Source organism: Pithys albifrons, chromosome 9 (genome assembly GCF_047495875.1).
Source record: "Pithys albifrons albifrons isolate INPA30051 chromosome 9, PitAlb_v1, whole genome shotgun sequence".
NCBI lineage: Eukaryota > Metazoa > Chordata > Aves > Passeriformes > Thamnophilidae > Pithys > Pithys albifrons.
The window spans coordinates 21,093,560-21,113,595 of NC_092466.1; the positions used below are offsets into that span (position 1 = coordinate 21,093,560).

The window sequence follows — 20,036 nt, forward strand, 5'->3', positions numbered from 1 at the left end:
AAATTACTTGAGTTGTGGGGCAATAACAACAGGATGTAATGAATGATCTAGCCTAAGTCACTTCACTATTTTAAGTTATATTCTTCCTATATTCTACCATATATTTCTGATCTCACTCTCTCTTCCAATCCTAACTACACAGCTAGGTTCTCTTATCTTCATAATTTTATAAAATGCTTAACACCTACCTTCTGATAATTATCTTGGCTCTTGCTGAAATTCTCCAAGATCCTTGAGCAAATGAACAAATAAACTCTCTTCCCCACCTTCACAATATTCAAAGATGCTCTTCACAGCTCCTAAATAGACACCCCTTGGATTCCAAAGTGCATTTTTTGAGATTACAGCAATGGGAGGAAAACAAACCACCCCACCCCAAAAAACCCAACCAACCAAAAAAATCCCCACCTAAACTCCCCTCACAAGAACACCAAAGTCACCTCTCAGAATCTTATTAGCAAGGAGACTTTATCATCACACTGGTGGCCAGTCAGTGGAATCAAGGTATTTCTCAGTTCTAGGTACTATGAACCAGAAAGGGCAAGAGGAGCTAAACCAATGATGTAAGAGAAAGAGGTGAACAGTGGAGCTGAAAGGGTTTCAAATTGTAAATATCGTTCCTTTGGCTCCCTCCTCCCCTTTTCTGGAAAGCGCAGACAGGCAGTTTCAACCTTTCCACCGTTTATTTAACTGGCTTAACAGAGGGTCCTAACAGGTCACAAATAAGCTTTTTAAATAAAAAGCACAAGTTGAAATCAACTGTGGATATATCAAAACTCTTGGCCAGGCCAATTTTATTACTCAAGGTGGAATTAAAACCCACTGTAGCCTTCTTTTAATGGCAGATTCACATCAGAAGACCTCTTCAACAAGCTGGATGCAGGTAAAGATTCTTCAGAACAGAAGCACTTTTGACCCATTCTTCTACAACAGACAGACAAACACATATCTAGGTTTGTACTCAAAACTAGTATTGTTTAAGAACAGTCTAGATCTAGGTTATTCTCATAACAGCATTAAAACTTTAAAATTCTAAATTGTTTTTGCTGGAGAGATTGCTCCTGCTTTCTTAAACCCTGTACAGTTTGTGTGCTTTCCGGTGCCCATGCCCTTTCCTTTCCCAATCTGCAACACTGGAACACTTTTCAAGCACCTGACTGGCACATCACACAAGAACAGTGGAGACAAGCAGAACAAAAAAGAAAACAAGCACTTTATGGGTGGAATCAAAAGATATTTAATAAAATACTGGCCATGGCTGAGTAGGATCGAGAGAAATGTGGGCAAAATGTGAACTGCATTACATGTTAGAGTTTATGAGCAGCCTCATACAGCTGCTCAAATTCAGGCATCTAATACAGGGATGTGAACAGCTGGTACCATCACCTGCTGCGCCTGCAGAGTGAAAGGGAGCGTGTGACCTTCCACTGCAGCACATGGGCCTGGAGCATGTGAACAAGCACCAGTATGGGCTGAGAAACTCTATAGGATTAGGAACTGCCATCCAGAAAGAAACCACAATTTAAAGGTAGCTGATTGACAGTGAACTTCACTTTCAGATTTTTAACGGATTGTTAATAAAGCAAAGGGAGAAACTTTGCAAAATTTAAGTTGATGTTGTTTGTGACACGATGCTTTAATAGTGAACTACCAAACAACCATTAAAGAAGCATTCCAGGATGCCTATGGTGGTCTCCTCCTTCTTCCCCATATTATTAAATATATTTAATATTATTCAATATTATTAACTATATTTAATAATATGTTTCTACTGCAATTTGTTTTCTCTGAAGAAAACTTTTTTCTTCAATTGTTGAACTACCATTCAGCTACTGTTACGAGTTGTTCTATTGCTTTCTACAATGTCTGAATATTTTCATTTCTTCCTCTCCTGTTTCTAACACTCTTAGCAAAGCATTTACCCAAAAAAAGGTTAGATTTTTTATTGACTAATCATGCCTATTTCTTCTTTACATGTTTTCATGATGAAAGTATTCAGATTCCTGTACCACAGAAAGAAGTTTCATGCTTTCAGAAAATTCAGTTGTTCAGATCTCTTTGCCAAATCAAATTCAGTACTCTTGTTTCAAGTAAAAAAGTCTCTTCCTGTTGACCGTATTTTAACAGACTGGTAAATATTTGAGCACATGTTTCCTACACCTTTGTGCTCATCAATAATGCCACCAAAGTAAATATTCCCAGGACTGTGTTCTCCCACTCCCCATACCAGCCTAATCACAGCTGAAGTGCTGAACTTCATGCTGAGGCAGAATATATTTAATACAGAGAAGTACAGAAGTAAAATTTCACAGTGCTTATTAGATTTTAAGTCTGGCTGGCTATATTTGCACTTCAGATAGTTAAAACTTTTTTTTTCAGTGAGAGCTGAGTATGCAAAGAAAAACATAGTATTTGTGAACAACAAACATGCCTTTCAGACTGAAGTGAAAATCAGCTAATGATGTCTCCTCTATGCTGTCATGACATTCATCTTCATTAGTACAGAACTATGACAGGCCACTATAAACTGCCTAATCCCACTCTGAAGAACATCTAAGTTGCTAAGTGCAGTTACTAAAGATGCTTACAAAACCAACCATATTTTATCACTGCCACTCATTTTACTTCCAGAATAAAGCTCCTTCCCTAGGCTATAGCCAGATCTAATAGACCATTCTCTTTCAATGTGCTGTGATCAAGGTAACAACCACATCTTTATTTATTTCAACAATTCCTCATATTTACAACTTGCAACTTCAATTATTTAGGCAGTTAATCAGTCAGTAAATGGAATCTAACTCAACAGCCACTTTGCAGACTTTGTCCCTGTATCAAGAAAAATTACGATTTCAGTAAGTAACAAAGAGCAAAGACATATCTTAATAAAACACTTCCTCCCAGAATCAAGCTAAACATGATCAAAAGTGAAGAGCATTGTTTTGAAGTATCTCATCTCATTTAAGCAGCACAGGCTTTGAAAATTATTTAGTCATGCAAGCACTCAAGACTCCTGCACCAAGCAAAGGCAGCTTAACTTCCTGAAAGACTACTCTGTTTGTAACTTAGTACTTCAATATGTCTAGGAATAAATTTCAGCTTGCTCCCACAAGGACAGAACTGAAAAACAGAACTTCTGAAGTGCCTATATTAGGATGTATCTATATGTACAGCCAGACTTCGCAAACGAAGATTTGGGCAGGGCTCTCCCCAAGTGGGTGTGCCCTTCCCGCCTGCGCAGTGGATGTTTTAGGTGAGGCACAGTGTGCGCAGAACTGGCCCCACCATTTAAGTCCTAAGGTCCATCTGCCACAGCCGAGCGAGCTTGTATGGTGACAGCAAAGTCCTTGGGACTGTCAAAGTCCCCGGTCCTAACCGGAGCTGACCCTGCTGAGCATCCGAGATCTGACTGGATGGGATGGCAGGGAGGCATTAAACTGCCAGGGGATGGTCCCCACTGAGACTCGAACTCAGGTCCTTGGGATTCAGAGTCCAGAGTGCTCTCCTTTACACCATGGGACTGCCCCATATTAGGATATTGATAGAGGATCAAACAATCAAAGAATCACCATCACTGAACATTTTCAGCTAATAAGCTTTAATGAAATATGCCCCTTGAGTACTGTAATTGTGTAATTACAGGGCAAAATAAGCTTGATTAAGCTGTTCATCAATCCATTCATTTTAACACGATAGCTAAAGGCAGTGTTACCCAGAACTTCAGCTCTATTGCATATATGTGCAAGCTCTCATCTAATATATTTTACATTTCTACCCACCTCACTCACACTGGGTTTTCTTGTCATAATGTCTTGCCTATTCCTCAAGTGTCACATAACTACACATCTTCTTCCTCTTTCACAACATGTTGAATACAGCAATAGTTTGAACTAGGAAGTTTTAATTTCTCAATTGCAACATGGAAAAAGCACAGACATAGTAATTTCAGAAAATTCAAGAGATGAGGAATCTATATCTATCAACACCCTTAAACTAAATAAGAAATGTCCAAACGTTATTAGGAGTTCAAAGCAAGAGCAGGTTGCTTCAACATTTCCAATCGCATTTCCAAGTCACACGGATACAGTACATCACACAATTCTAGTGTAGAACTATCAGGATTCTATGATGACTACTTGATAAATGTTTCCTCTCAAGATGGTTTTATTTCCTATAATTTTGTGATGACATGTACTGATTCATTGTCCTTAAAATATTTACATATATTTAACTCATGATTTAGTCTTTCTCACTCCATTAACAAAACCACAGATTTCCCTTCACTTCCAAAGTTTTTCTCCAGAAAGTTCCTGCAGATACCATCAACAAACTCACCTGTGACACTTCCATCTCTCTCATTTCAGAATCCAGCATATCATAAAACCTCAGAACTTACCTTTAAGCCACTGTATTGTAGACTTTATATATAAAAATTTCTTAGTAGCTTTTAAAGTTGCTGAAAAGCAAGTCAAAATCATGTAATCTAGAAGATGCCAGGAGTTTTCATAGGACTGTATGAAGGTGTAAATTTTATATCTCTTTCCTGGACAAATCTGCTGTCTTGTATCATTCGCTAAAGGCACATTAAAAAGCCAGATCTTGACTGTCTATCCAACATTTTTTTAAGAACTTACAATAAAGAGGTCCATAACATGTTGGAATGGGGTTTCTTCCTGATTTAGAAAGAAAACACAAATCCAAACAAAATATAACCCTTCAGCAAGAGTTTATTCCACAACACTCAGGCAGCTAAGAGTTAGAAAGCTCTTGCAAGCCTATCTCAAACGGGCAGGCCAACTGGCCATGTCTCACTATTAACATTCCCCAACAAACCAATTTGCTGTTTTAATAATAAAGTTCTCCACTAGTATGCTACTTCTACACTTACCTTTTAACCCATGTCATTCTACCTCTCTTCTTGCTGGCTTTTTTCTTCCACACTAATTATTGAGAGAAGCAGCACTTCATCACAGATCCCTGCACTATTCCTGACAAAATTAAGGGCATTTTGCCCAATTGTATCTTCTTTAAAACCTCTGCTTCAAACTCACACCTTGGTATAAGCCATATTAGGGATCACCCAATGATAGCCTGTTTGAAGGACAAATAGACGTAATCATTAAGAAAAACACTCAAAAGTTTAACAACTTTGTATACTTAATGACTTCGCTGCTACCCTCTTAAGCTACAACTCCGAGATGAGGATACCTCACAGTGAGGTTAGATGGCAGCAGTTCAGTGAGAATATAGTTAAAAGAAGGAAAGATGACAGAAGAGCTATATCATCAATAAACTTGTACTAGAATGCAGCAATTTCATGTACACATCTACTTGCAAAGGGTTTTTACTATAATTCAAATAGCTCTAATGTCTCTTCATTGGCCACAATTCCTTTTCACTGCTCTTGACCAAAACAAAGACATCACCATCAAAAAACTTGATATAAAACCTCCATGCCTGACTAAAGAGGAACCTCAGCTTCTACGAAGCATCTGGTACTGCCTTTTATACCAAATCAAACTGCAATTTATTGCCCTCTAACGTATGGACATTAAGCCACTTCCTTTATGGCTCCACTTTACACAGAAGCAGTAACTGAAGAAAATAATGGAGTGCCCAACAAGTGGCAGAGTAATTGCTCAACAAGCGTGGAACAAGAGAGTCGGTTGCACAGCACACACATGTGGCAGCTCTTCAGAGCCCAGCCCTACACTGGGAACAGAAGGCTGGTGTTAGAGAACAAGCCCACTGTGGGAACTCTTCCAAGCAGCAGCCAGGAGCGCTTGTCCATCTAATTCCTTGGGTCCTTAAGGATTAGGGGTCAGGAAACAATTCCTTCTAACAGTACCACCTCCTGCCTGTACCTGCCAGTCATCAGCCACACACAGAAGGAAGACTTTTAAGCTTCAAGCTCTAGTCTTAAATTGCATTCAGAGGGCTGTATTGAAAGGATGTATAGGTGGTATCACAAGCATGGTGGTGCTGGGCTGCAAAAACACCTTGTGTGAAGACCACCTTACTGGGCTGGTTGGTTTCTTTTTTTTTGGTCTAGGCACTCCCAGATCCACTTCATTTCTTTTGAATTTATTCAGTAAGTTTCTTACACAGAAACACAAAATAGAAGATTAGCACAATAGCTAAAAAGTTACCAAATTAAGGATACTACAAACCGACAGTTTATTCTGTCTGTTCAGTCTTAGTTATAAATCTCTCAGTCACAACCTTCCCCTTCTCAGGAGTCCCAGTTTTCATTCACTAACCTGTGTTGAAGGGCTCTGTGTAATTCAACAGAGTCAATCAGAGTGCCACCATCAATATCTGACTCCTCACACACTCTGTGTGTTCTGCATACAACAGAAAAGCCTTGAGAAAGCTTATGGTGCTTGTCTTGGTGTATCTATAAGCTTCACAAATAGGAACAGTTATTCTTCACCAAGGACATTCCTTCCCCTTCTTCATTTATACAGGAAATAAACAAAATCTGAAGTGAAATTATGACAATTCTGGTGTTAGTTTTGGGCTTGAGAGGTTCACATCCCAGGTCTCTCAGTGCAGCTACCATTCTTAGAGCACACCAGTGTCACTAGAGGAAAATCACTTAGAAAGTAAAACACAAAGGAAGCACCTGGGAAAAGTCTGGTTTATTATTTCTCCAGTAACACCAAGAAAATCTATGCCAAAAATAAAAATAGAAAGGTATTCCCTGAGACAAATTCAAAAACCTCAGGCACAAGATGGTAATTTGACTCATTTGATGCTACAAAGAGATTAAAAAGACTAATCTCACTCAAAGAGAATATCTGGAACTTCCTGCAGTTTCAAAGCAAAAACACTGCAGCGGTTTACACTCTCTGTACACTTGGAAGGATGTCTGCATTCATAAAGACTAGCAACTTGCTTTTAAAATGACAACTTTTACTGTATTGTCTGAACACAACTGGCAAAAATCAAGTCTCAATTCAATCAGCAACCAAAGCATCAAATTAAGGCTGTCACCTTAATCTTTATATTTCTTATAGTAAGAAGGTGACAGAAAATATGAAGAGAAGTAAATTACCATTTCAGTACACTGTGTCAGGTCATTCAATATGGACTAAAACTGTATTGCCATCCACTAATTAGATTGAGTTAAAGTTATCGAAGAAAACTTACTCTGTCAATTTCCTAATCTTTCTTACAGCCTTTCCATTCTTCTTAAAAAAAATTTGAAGAGAATGCAAAAAAAGCTAAATGTTAGCCTGAATTGCTTGGTCTTCCAAAATACCAAGTTGACATGGAGAGATACCTGTTATTTAAAAAAAAAAAAAAATTTCCTTTTATTTTTTTTGAATTATCACAAGAACAGATATAACCTAGAAGATCAGTAAGTCTTCTAGATCTTTTATAGGAAGCCAATACGCAATAGAAAAAAAGCTTAGGTGATTTTGGATTCTTTAATGTCTGGTCTAGATAAAATTGTAATCCTTCAGTGCAAACAATGGGAGAAATATCACAGCTTAAGGTTCATCAGTATCTGTTATTTGCTAGTAACTTCAGGCACTTCCTGCAGAAACTCAAGATATAAATAAAAAAATACAGTATTGCTCTTATCTGCAAAGGGCAGAGCAACAAGCATCTCAGCACTTTACATATCACACGTCCACATAGTCTAATTCTTACATTTCTTTATAAAAAAAATCCAAACATTTTTTTCTGATTTCTTAACTTGAAGAGACCACAATGAACATTCATATTTTATTCAAGAGCACTTCAATAGCACCGAGAACGGGCCACACATTAATTTTTACTTCATTTACCACTTCTTAAAACTAGATCTTTCAGAAAAAGTTCAGAAATTAATCCCAAAACATGATAAAATTCCTCTGCCATTTTATATACCTGCCAGAGTTTCCCTAAAAACTGAGTTTCCAGAGTGCAGACATGAGAAAATGAGTGTGCAATCAAGTCTACGTACCAGAAAACTGATGGCTACAGTAACAAGTATATTAAGTCAGTACACTGGGCAAAGGTTCTCTTGCAGTTACAGTCATTTGACCTTTAGCCAGCTCTTAATGCCCCAGCCAACCCTCTAAAGATGGAGATTTGCAGCAGCTTCTTGTATGAAATAAGCCATGAAAAGATTCTTCTGAACCCACTGTACAAGCATTCATTTAAAATGTCATGAATGTGCATGAAATCAGAGTGCTTCTAACAGCTTACTTTGCAGCTTCTGTTTAAATGCCCTAACTCTGAACCACCAGAGGATAAAAGGACTCAAACCCTCTAGTCTGGCACTCATGGGCCTAAAATATACACAAGCACCTCTTCACAGGTGTGTTTACCTAGTTTAAACCTTATTTAAATATACTCTTGATGCACACACTTTCCACAAACACCTGCTTCTCCCACTGCAGTGAAGACTTGTACAAGGCAGTTGTATTCAGTCATTTCTGTCCTAAAGCCATCCTACACACCAGGATGCAGAACTTCAGGCACAAAAATCCTGGCACTCATCCTCCTGGACAAAGCAAAACACAAATGCTGCAATGAGAAGAATGACTACAGAAGTATCTGCTCTTACCTCTACATCATACCAGAACGGTCTGAAGACTTCAACAGTCACAGCCAGATTTAAGAAAACCCATTCCTCATCAAATCATGGAAAAGAGGCTTTTAATTAACTCTTATTTCCAGCCATTTGCAGTTACAAAACATTCCCCTGGTGAAATCAAGAGCATCCTAAGTGGAAAACCACTCATGAAAGAGACAATGCTCAGTTATCACTGGATGTCAAAAAGAAGCTTCCTTTTGTTGACCTAATTCCATAACAAAACTGACAAAATGAACAAGTATTTCAACATCCTGACACATTTTTCAAGATACTCAGCTCACTCTACAGAGCAGTCAAATGGAAGTTGCATTGACAGTGGTTCTAGATCCAAACTCACAATACAGGCTTTCAACAGTTTTAGAATAACCTTTGAAGACGCAGTTGTATTTCAATTTTGCATATATGGACAAAGCTTGATAGTCACCGTTTTATATGGTCATAACTCAGGACACTGATTTTTGCTTTTTCTATGCATTAGAAATACAAGACACCACATCAAGCTTTCACTTACAGTGCTTATCTTAGTATAAGAGGCATTCAGCTATTAAATTTATCTTGCATTAACTTATGCATCACCTAAGACAACAGAACCTCTATTTTCCCTTCCTGTTTTTCAGGCAACTACTATCAATAGTAACTAAAATACATGCAGTCCATGAAAATGCAAAATGGCCCCAGTAAACCAAACGACAGTGGATCAGAGGAGATATGCTGATCATTTTCAAATTATTAAACTCTTATATTTATAAATCTATGTAAAATTGCCACAGAAATGAAGCGTCTCTGTCAGAATTTCAAAGAGAAACCTCATTCCACATAATTCAGGTCCAAGGCCCTTAGCTAGGTATGTTGAACTGTAGAAGTGAAGTTACTCTTACCATAATCAGGGGATTGTTTGTGCTGATCTTCTCCACATGCTTCCTCCGAGAGCCCATTTAGAGGTTACAATGGGATGGGATACCAATACTTAGTTGCAGGCAAGCTTTTACTATTTTCGTAATCAAACAAAGCAGCGTGTAATTTAGTTACTCTTGAGGTGCAACACTTCGAAAGGGGAACCTTTGGATGCTGGGGGCACATGGTGCATCTTTATACCCTTGACCAGGGTATGTCAGCACCACAGTCATGACAGAGTTAATACCCACTAGCTCAGAGGAGAACAAAAGGTACTCCACTGCAACATGCCTAACATTTACATTGCCTCTCTTTGCTCATTAAACAGGTTTTGGTTAAATAATGAACAAACTGTATTACAGACTCCGATGAGAATTCCAAAATTATAAATCAACTGGTAAAGCCCAGAGGAGAACGAAGGGAGTGGGAGGGAAGGAAGGATAATATTGACTAATATAAAGGGCGCAGCTTGACAGTGGATATTCCTGCCACACCTGATCAAACATGCTCCATGGGGGAGGGGAAGGGAGGGAGAGAGCAAGAGGGGAGATGGGACAAGGCAGCCTGAAATTTGCATCCGGAACAGATTAAAATGGGTTCTTGGGGGATTGAGAAAATACATAATATATATTACTATAAATGCAAAATTGTACTAAAAGCTAACTCAAATGTCAAAGATTACAGCTTGAATAAATTTAAATATAAAAGCAATGTGTTTCCATGAGCTAATGAAAGAGACATGAAAGGAAGGTCTAGGACTAAAAAAAAAAAAAAAAAAAAACCAAAAAACCCACACCAAAACCCCCTAAGCTTGGACTTTTCACTGCCTGGAAGATGAAGAAGGATACCCTGTATGGTTCAAAGTACTGCTTGGGAACAAGTCCATGTGTAAAACTGAAAACAGTGGAGCATAGCAATGATGTCCCATCTCAAGACACTATTCAATAAATGGAAGTCACTGAAGCTGAAATCATGTGTTTAGAAGAATCCCATGAAGTCAAACCAACATGCTGTCATCACCATATATAGGCAACTATTATCTCAGCAGAAGCCACAATTACATGATGACTAATACTCAAAAGGAGCTTCTGAATCTCTCAGTACATTAAAATTTGCTTTCTCTAACATATGCTGATAGTGAACTTGCATTTTTCCCCAACAAGTCAACAGCACATGGTATCTGGCTGCTCTAGATAAATGGCCAGTCCCTGACATTTACTTATACTGCATTTATTTGAGCATCCTGACATTCGCTGTTCTTGATGATGAGGAGAGATATTTGCAATAATGGCAAAGAACTTCAGGAGTCTTATTTTAAAGAAAATTTTATCTCAAAGAAGGGAGAAAAGGAAAATGTTCAGCCAAAACACTTTTGGTGACTGCAAGCCTATCTTACAAAAGATGAGTGAGCTTACCAAAAACCCACAAATCTAGACTGTCACATAGTCCAGGTACAAGCATAATGTCCAGAACAAATATACTATTCAAATATGCAAACTGTGTTGGAGTTTCCTAGGATGTCATGAACTGACAGAAAAGTCCTTCTCACAACCAAGGGAAGTTCACTGGGCAAAGAAAAGCAAAGAATTACATTTACAGGCAGCCACAAAATAAGAACGAGTGAGGGTTCAGAACTGGCACATGTCCTCAGTACCTCTTGTTAGCATCTGGAAGCAGCACTACTGCACTTCTAGGGAGGACACTTTATGGGATTTCAGGCTCAGCGCTGACAAAAGCATGAGCATGCTTCACAATCAGAAATGCAAAAAGTCCACCTCAAATGTAGGTTGAGTGCAGTCCTGAACACCCACTGTAATAAAGGGACCAGAAATAAAGCTTACTTTCAAACACTACAATCAGGAAGACAAATCCTAAGAACCAGCAGACTGCCACGAGGAGCTCAAGACTAGATTCACTCCCAGACTCTCAACACACAATTAGGTTACACTTAAAACAATCACTCCTGAAACTACAAAAATAGAAAATGTAGGGGAAAGGGGAGAAAGAGTGGTTGCGAGAAAACAAATGGTCAGAATACACACCACAGTCTTCTGTTCTACTTCTGTAATCAATACAGATTTCCAGTTTCTTTCAGTGAAGGTGATCACACACAAAGGTATTCTTTCACTTCAAGATTTAAGAGACCAAATGGAAAGCAGGATCTGTGCTTCACTTATTACTGATAACACATGGTGAAAACCAAGAAACCAAGGAATGAGAGAAAAGAAATAAAAGAAATGCTACTTTCAGGGCAGATTTTTCCCATCATTCACAGATCAGAAAGCAAAAATAAAGGACAAAAAGGCTATGAATGATAATATACCAGATTTCACATTTTATCAAGCTTCACTATTTTGATGAAACACGCATGTTTAAATATAAAAATATGTGGGTGTGTATGCACACACAAGTATATACACATACTCACACATACATATCTCTCCACATAGACAGCAGTGGTAGCAGTGGTATTTATGTGCTAGTTTACATTGGTATTATCTGTCCGAAAGTAGACAAATAAGTACACCTGTACATTTTTTGCATATATCCTAGCAGGTCCACATACCTGCTGATTTCTGTATAAGCTTACCTGTTATATTATTCAGCACTTCTTTTAAGTTGCTAAAGCTGTGTAGCAGGGGATCCCTTTCTTCATCCTATAGATTATATATAGGAAGGAAATAATTAATAAGGCAAACATATTCTTGAAGACAAATCTTTATAATGAGCCTGGTAAAGACCTCACCGTTACATTCACAGAAGTACCATGGTTTGAGTTTATCACTGTCAGCACATTTACACCACCAAAACCAAGAGAAGCAATTTTATTTTCCTGTTAGTGCTCCCCGATATCGTACAGCTCAAATGTCAAAGTCCAGGTCCAAGACTGAGTATTCTGGTTTGGTTTTATTGCCCTTAGAAGTATGTCTGATTAGCCTTCTGCTGTTCAATAAATTTCACAGCAAATCTAACTCACACCATATTGAAATGGCTCATCTGGATTTGCTATAATGTTAATCTATGCAGATTGCAATAGGAACAGAAACACAATGACATTTGGTGCCATTAAAATAACTTGGAGAAAGAATCACAGTGCAATATTTATATGAATTAGCTGCATCCTTTAGCCTTAGTCTATCTTTACAATACTAAAATGAGGAGGAGCAGCAGTCTCTCCAGGCTGTGCACAGCCGCACCCACAGCTCCAATGGGAGGCAGAAAAAGGGCCCTGCCCTGACAAACTGAAACCACCTGTGCTGGGTGACAGCCACCTATTTGTGTGACATTCTGAAGTGCACCACACGCACACATTGGCACTGTGGCAGCCATAAAGTGACCAATGCATTGTTAGACCTGGTAACACTGTATCAAAGCAGGTTGGAAACTATTAACAGGTTTTAGTGAGGAATAGCTAGCAGCAACAAAACAGAGATGAAAAAAGATACTATGCCATACAAAACATTTTAAAATACCCTATAGATAATGACTTCTCCAATTTTTATTTCTTGGCTTTCCTGAGGACTGTCTTTGTAAAAAGGCACAAAAGACACATTAAAACATTGTGCTAAATCAAATTAACACCATATATATCTATATTTAAACTCCCTGACACACCAGGCGACAAAAGTCTGAATGAGATGATTCCCACGTGGAGTACAAGTGAGTTTTTCTTATTTACAGGGTAAAAAGGTAGAAGATTTCCAGCTTTGTAGCGCTTAGAGTCACTGGCATATAAGAAGCCAAAACAATGCAGAAAGTTATTCCAACTTTACTTTCAAAAGTACTATAATGAATGCTAAAAAAAATTGAGATACTTTTCTAAAACCAGGTGGTTTCTGCTATAGCTCTTTCTCCCTGTTGCCAGAGGTAGCAACAACCCAAGGTAACTCACCAGATGTGTATGAGTGCTCCATCGGGCATTACGCTTTATGGCTCCCACCACTGCATTGATTTCACCTTGTACAATGTAAATGTTCTTATCCACCATCCTGACAATCCTGAAAATAAAGGTAATTCAAATTAATCTCCAGCCCCTCAGAATCATTGTCTTGCTCATATGAAACATTAAGTTGGCCACAGTCAAGAGGATGCCTTCAGAGATGCAAGAAACTCTCATATCTTTGTTTTGTGTACGCACACAATATAAGTTATTATACATAACAAATAGTTATTCCGTCAAAAAGAAGACAAAAGAAAGGCACTTTTCCATGGTGTGTTTGCAAGAAAATGAGAGCAGACAGTTATAACAAGACATTTGTGATTCAAGAGACAACTTTGTCTAGGCACATTTCCTCATTTTGTTCCAGTTTATATAAGTTCACAGAAAGACAAACTGTTGGGGTCCTAGGACAGACATCCATAACAATGCAATAACACACACACCTCCAGCACTACGGCAAAGACCCGCAATTCCACACAGAACACAAAGCCAACCTTGGGCTCTATTAAATAAGCATCAATGGCTTGAATAAGCCAGCGAGAGCAAACCTCTTTGGGACTTAAAACATTGACAAAATAAAGTAATTTATAACAGATGTTGATTTCATACTAGCTTCACAAACAAATCTTTCAAGGAAGCAGGGAAGTGAAAAAGTCATGGTTAAGACTCCACAGAGAAATGAGCAAAACTAGAGACAAAGCTGGATGGAACACAGAGAAAAAGTGGGAAAGATAAGGGCAGAAATCTACTCGCCTGTAGCCTGAGGTATGTCAGGAAAAAATTTAAACTGATGTACCTAGAAGTGTCAGAAGAGGAGGGGAAAAAATTAAAAGCAAGAAATACTTGCAATGGCACGAGAAAAAGAAACAGTGAGTGAATTACTATGGGACTGTTCTCTCTATCCAAGCTACAGCCCAGACAGAGTCAAGAGTAAAGGAATGGGTAGGAATGGAGGGGAATAAATAGACACAACTGTTTATGAAGAATAAAGAGGACTGATAAAGAGGCCGAAGAATCAGATAATCCTGTGTCTGCAAATGAGAAGGATTTAGTGAAATGGCAGAAATTCAGAAGAATGAAAGGAAAATGAGGACTCCAGCTTAAAATTACAACAGGTCATCCACAGGGAAGCAAAAGACCAAAAACACTTCAAATCAGACTGGCTCACCTAAAAGACTCAGCTGAGGAGGGGAAGTGGGGGGTAAAAAAACACAGAGAATATGAGAAGGACTTTTGCCCACATAGCAAAAACAAGGCTGGAAGGAAATGGTTTGGTGCATTACTCAAGACAGAAGTTCCAGAACATAATCCTGGATCTGTCAGGCTTCATATTCATTAACATGGTTGAATTATCAACAACGCTTCAAATACACAAATGTTCTCTGAGTGAAAGAGACTAATTTGCTTCAGGACTTCATAAATAATGGAAAGAAAGTAAAGTATTACAAAAAGATACCTTATCAAGCGATGGCATAAGTTTTCTTTCTTTGTTTTCTCATGTGTTTGCAATAGAATGAATAATCTTATCGCAAAATTGTTTCTTACTTCATTAGGTTAATTACACATAATGGTATTCCCAGGGGGTGGTCCCGTGGTGTGATGGAGAGCACTCAGGACTCTGAATCCCAAGGACCTGAGTTCGAGTCTCAGTGGGGACTGGCCCTGGCAGTTCAATGCCCCCCTACCATCCCATCCAGTCAGATCTCGGATGCTCAGCAGGGTCGGCCCCGGTCAGTACCAGGGGCTGTGACAGTCCCGAGGACTTCGCTGTCATTGTCCAAGCTCGCTCGGCCGTGGCAGATGGACCTTAGGACTGAAACGGTGGGGCCAGTTCTGCACACGCTGTGCCTCACCTAAAACATCCACTGTGCAGGCTGGAAGGGCACACCCATGTGGGGAGAGCCCTGCCCAAATCTGCGTTTGCAAAGCCTAGCCATGATGATGATTCCCAGGTGTAAGTCAATAATTTAGGGGTAAAGACAAAAGTATCTTACAATATAAAAACAGTCCTGACAGACCAGATCCGTAGTTTATCTCATTCACTAAAAGACGATTCCAAAAAATAAATAGCTCTTCCAAGTAATTCACTTGTGCCCTGAAGAACAAAGGTTTATATCCTTTCTCAACAGCTGCATGTAACAGAGCCATCAATATTCTTCCTACTGTTATGTCTAATACTTGGAGATGTTCCTGTTCTCAACAGCAAATTACTCCATATATTATTCATATGATTGCATTAAAATACATTGATAACAATTTTTTCTAGTCCACCTTATTGTCCTAGCTTTAGTACAAGGCACTAATGGCAGATTTCACCTTTGTGTAGAATTCCTCATTTATTTCTTGTTTTGGTAATATCAGTATTCTGCATAGGAATTTCAGGAACCAAAAATTCCATCCACAGTACTTTTGAGGAAATACTTTATACATTCAAATCTGTTAAATCTAAGTTTTTCCAGTCTCCACTGTTACAAAACAGTATTGTCCATGTAAATTGTGCAGCGTTGTTGCAGGCCTTTAGCACTGACATGGAAACATGATTTCAAAAAGCATATAGCAGACATATACATTATATATTTTGCACATACATAGATATTCAATAGTTCTGACATTGTTTAAAGTGATCCCAAAGCTTAAATGCTGTTCTGCATACTACTGAATCTGCTTGTAGGACTCCTACACCTCCTCTACTTTTTACACAAAAGAATCAAGATGGGAAAGGTTCTTAAACTCAGTCCTTCCTGAATGTACAAGACTTAAAATGTCCAGCTAACTCTAAGTAGCAAAATACAGAGAAGATAGGCACAAACCTCCAACACGCACCTTTTCCTTTAAACCTGCTGGGAAACTAAATGTTCTGATCCTTTCAAGCAAGGGGCAAGAAATCCTGGTTGCCTGGCAGGGCTCCCCTGACATATTAAAACCCTGCAAAACTTCAGGGGGCATTTTTAAAATTATCTCCTGTCATTGCTAACTATCTGAGAACACTTGGGGAGAATGCACTCCTTTCCTCACTGCTGATTCCATTGAATGTAACTTCATTCAAAAGTACAGAAACTCACTTCATGCATACAACAAACTCACTGGACCAGAGCAACTGAACTAACCTATGGTGCTGGAGATGCAAACTCACTCTCAGATCTCTGAACATCAGATACACAACCAATGTACCACCAACACTGTGCATTGATGAGGGGATATAATGCTTTATAGTTAAACTTGCAGTTAACCAAGTAGCAGCACACACATTCCAAAGTAAGCCAAATACCCTCACTCAGGCAAAGGACCTTTGCAACTGTGTCCTAAAGAAGGAAACAGAAAGTAACTACAGATGGGCAGGAAAGCCAGAAAACTGTTTTCAGAGAGATTCACCTTGAAAGCTAAGCCCACCACAAGCACCATCCACCCGTGTAAAAATTTCAGTTTATTTCAAGTAATGGATATCACTTCACTAAACTTCACACTTCTCAAAGCCCACCCCTTCTAAGCCATTAGATAATTTCTGTATGTGCTCCTTCAATTGTATCTTCACCACAAGCAACAACTGATCACACTTTAGAGCTCAGTGTAATTGAAAGAAGTTTTAAGATTTAAATTAATGCTCTGAAGAGACAGAGAAAGTCACATGATTTAGCAGACCAGCACTGAACAATCAGTTGTGTTTACGAAAGCATGGTAGGAGTTCAAGCAAAACCATTAAATGTTTGTTCAACTTACTGAAAAAGAATTGCTAACATGAATTCACGCTTAATGTTACAAAGGCATGATCTGAAGAATGAAATATTGTAAAACTGTTGGTTGGACAGGTTAACAGAACTACTGAAGATCACTAAACAATTTCAAACAACCTTCCTAACAAAGGCATAGTTCTGTCACTTCTTGATGTCTTCAAAACCAGATGCCTTTCTTGCAAGCAATTTTTAATCAAACACAAGATAGTGGACTCAGTACAGAAATAAATAAATTCAGTTCTGTAGTCTTGAGTTAGGAAAAAAAAAACAGGCAAGGTACTTATTATATTCCAAATGCTTTTTTTTAGCTCCTTAACCCTGGAGTTAGTCCTACATAAACTCTTTTTTATTTCTCATGATAAGTTCACACATCTGCTTAAACCTGCAGAGCAGTCCTCAGGTTCTCTCCTGCACAGAATTTCAGCACATGGCACAGTGAAAACAGCAGCCCCAAACCAAGGCAAAAAGCTGCCCAGGCCACCACGAGAAACAGGGAGGGTGTTGGCACTCACAGTTGGGAATAAGTTGGTGCCTAAGCATGCCATAAAAGAAAAAATGCTCACATTCATAACCTTCTCAAAACCCTCAGCAATGTTCTACAAACAATAATTAACACTACTCAGATTTCTTAAATAGCATCAAATGTAAAATCTTCATATGAAAGTGCTGACAAGATTTACATCTGAAAATGTTATCTCTCACACATGCACTGAACACTCTATTGCTTAACCTTGGAACATGCTATCCCAAAACATTCCAGTGCATAAGAACAGAAATTACTCCTGAGAATTACCATAGAAGTCTTGGGTAGAGTTTTAGGAAACACTTCCTCCTCTACAGAGAAACACCTGCAATTCTTGTGTAATCAAGCAGGAGTTAAGCCTCAGAGTGACAAAGTCTGGCAGACTTCCATCAGGTCACTTCTTCCTGTCTCTAACTTTAGCCTTCAGCTACAACAACCGAGTCAGACCCAGTGAAACTACTCCAACAAACAGCAGTAACGAAAAACAACATAATCACAAGCTACGCAAGAATGGTAGTATTTCAAAGTAAGCTTCTGCTGGCCTAAATTTGCACTGTTTATGACAATGCATGAATAATGTATATAGTCTCTGACCTAGACTTGGCCACTCGGGTCCTGATAAAACTTACTGTTACCAAAACAGAACACACAGCCATGAATCACAAACAACTCTGCCTATCTCACAGCTAGCCAGGTTACCCAGAAGCCCAGCTGATAAAGAACAAACTCATTTTCTTCCTCCTTAACTGCATATGGAAGGTACATGAACCTCTGTTGGAAAATTTAACCTGCTTGGGTTTTCTGTGTAGTAACTACTCTGCAATAAACATCACAGGCAGCAAAAGTTCAGAGGATGCTTCTTGGAAGGCTAACTCCTAAGGCCTGGACACAAGTGATATAAAACAATGTTTTATAACTATGGAGAAGAACCGTGCAGCCCAGTGATGCCATAATTATGGGCAATTAAGATAAGCAGGAGTGAAATGGCAGGGGTGGCACATGAGAAAGGGAGGTGGGACAAAGTCCTCTGCAAGCCCTCACATTCAGCTGCACCAGTGAGATGGACCTGGGAATCAAGAAGAGAAAGGCAACTCACGTTTATCTGTCAACACTGCGCAGTAAAAATGAAACCTAAGGTTAACACGGCGAGGGGCATTTTCTTTCTTCCAGTTACTTCATATTGTTGAAACTGACAAACATGCCACCAGCGGACCTCGTAACACACGAGCCACGTGAGCTCTGAGCTTTCCCCCGCAAGGGCTGACCATATGCCGGGGAAAGCCCGTTGCCACCCCCACGAAGCCACCCGGGCATCCGGCGAGCGGCTGCCGGTGCAGGTGCAGCGCACACCGGCACCTCCCTCCGGTGCCCCACCGGGCTCCTCCCCGAGGCCCGCGGCGGTCGCGGCCAGGGGGGCCCGTCCTGCCCTCGCCCCGCGGGCCCCGCCACGCGTGTCGGTGCCGGCCCGCGGGGAGGGGAGGGGCGGCCGCCACGCACCCCCCGCGCCTCCCGGCCTGGTCCGGCGCTGCCCCGCTCCCGCTTCCGCCGGCCCTGCACGGTCCTCGCGTCCCGCTTCCCTCCTGCCCGCCCCCACGTCGCGACAGTATCGCGACAGACAGTCGCTGCCCGGCACTGACCCCCGCATCCAAAATGGCGGCGCCTGCTCCCGGCGGCGGCCGCCGCTTCACATAACCGGGCGGGCGGGCGGGCAGGCGGCGCCGAGGGTGGGAGGGCTCGGTCTCCGCTCTGTCCGTCCCTCCCTCCCTCCCGCCGCAGCGGCGGCGGTCACGGCGAGCGCTGGGTCCCGGGGCAGGGCAGAGCAGGGCAGGGCCGCCGGCGCCGCTGTTCGCACTGACGTGGAAACGGGCGCACCGTGCGCGCTGCCTGGTTACTACGCAGACGGACAGCCCGTGCAGCCAATCGGCGCGCCGTGCGCGGCGCAGCGCCCCGCGCTACCCAATGGGAGCACGGTTTATCACCGGAGGGGGCGGGCCCTGCGATGACAGCGACAGCGAGCCAATCAGCGGCGGCACAGTAGGACCAGCGGGCACGCTGGCCAATCGCGGTGCGGTGCGGCGCGGCCGGGGCCAGGGCGGAAGGCGGCGGGAGGGCCGCCCGCGCACAGCACAGTGGGCCGGGCCGCCGGCGGGGCCGCCCTGGGCCGAGGGTGCGCCCGTCGGGGACGGCGCTGGGCTTGCAGGGCTGAGGGAGGAGGCAGGGCAGCTCCACCGTGCCTGGTGAGACTTCGCAGCTTGCCTCACAGCTTCTTCCAGCAGCTTCTCTGGAGCGTTTGGGAGGTGATAACCTGCCAGCATTCTCTTTCCTCCTGGACACCTCCCAGTGTCACAGCTCTGCTGTTCC

General features: G+C 40.9%; 1 protein-coding gene across 4 annotated transcripts in view; it reads right to left on the bottom strand.

Moving 5' to 3' along the window:
- GBF1 (golgi brefeldin A resistant guanine nucleotide exchange factor 1) overlaps positions 1–19,546 on the bottom strand; it is a 104,161-nt gene extending 84,615 nt beyond the window's left edge. For 3 of the 4 annotated variants that reach the window (XM_071563113.1, XM_071563110.1, XM_071563111.1), the window contains exons 1-3: positions 19,313–19,546; positions 13,374–13,479; positions 12,072–12,138 (exon numbers count right to left, since the gene is read on the bottom strand). In XM_071563113.1, coding sequence (XP_071419214.1) covers positions 12,072–12,138; positions 13,374–13,479; positions 19,313–19,320 — 181 coding nt within the window. In that variant the 5' untranslated portion in view covers positions 19,321–19,546. Of the gene's footprint in view, positions 1–12,071; positions 12,139–13,373; positions 13,480–18,771; positions 18,981–19,312 lie in introns of those variants that run through there. The other variant, XM_071563112.1, reaches the window with a different exon arrangement.
- Between the last annotated feature and the right edge of the window lie 490 nt (positions 19,547–20,036).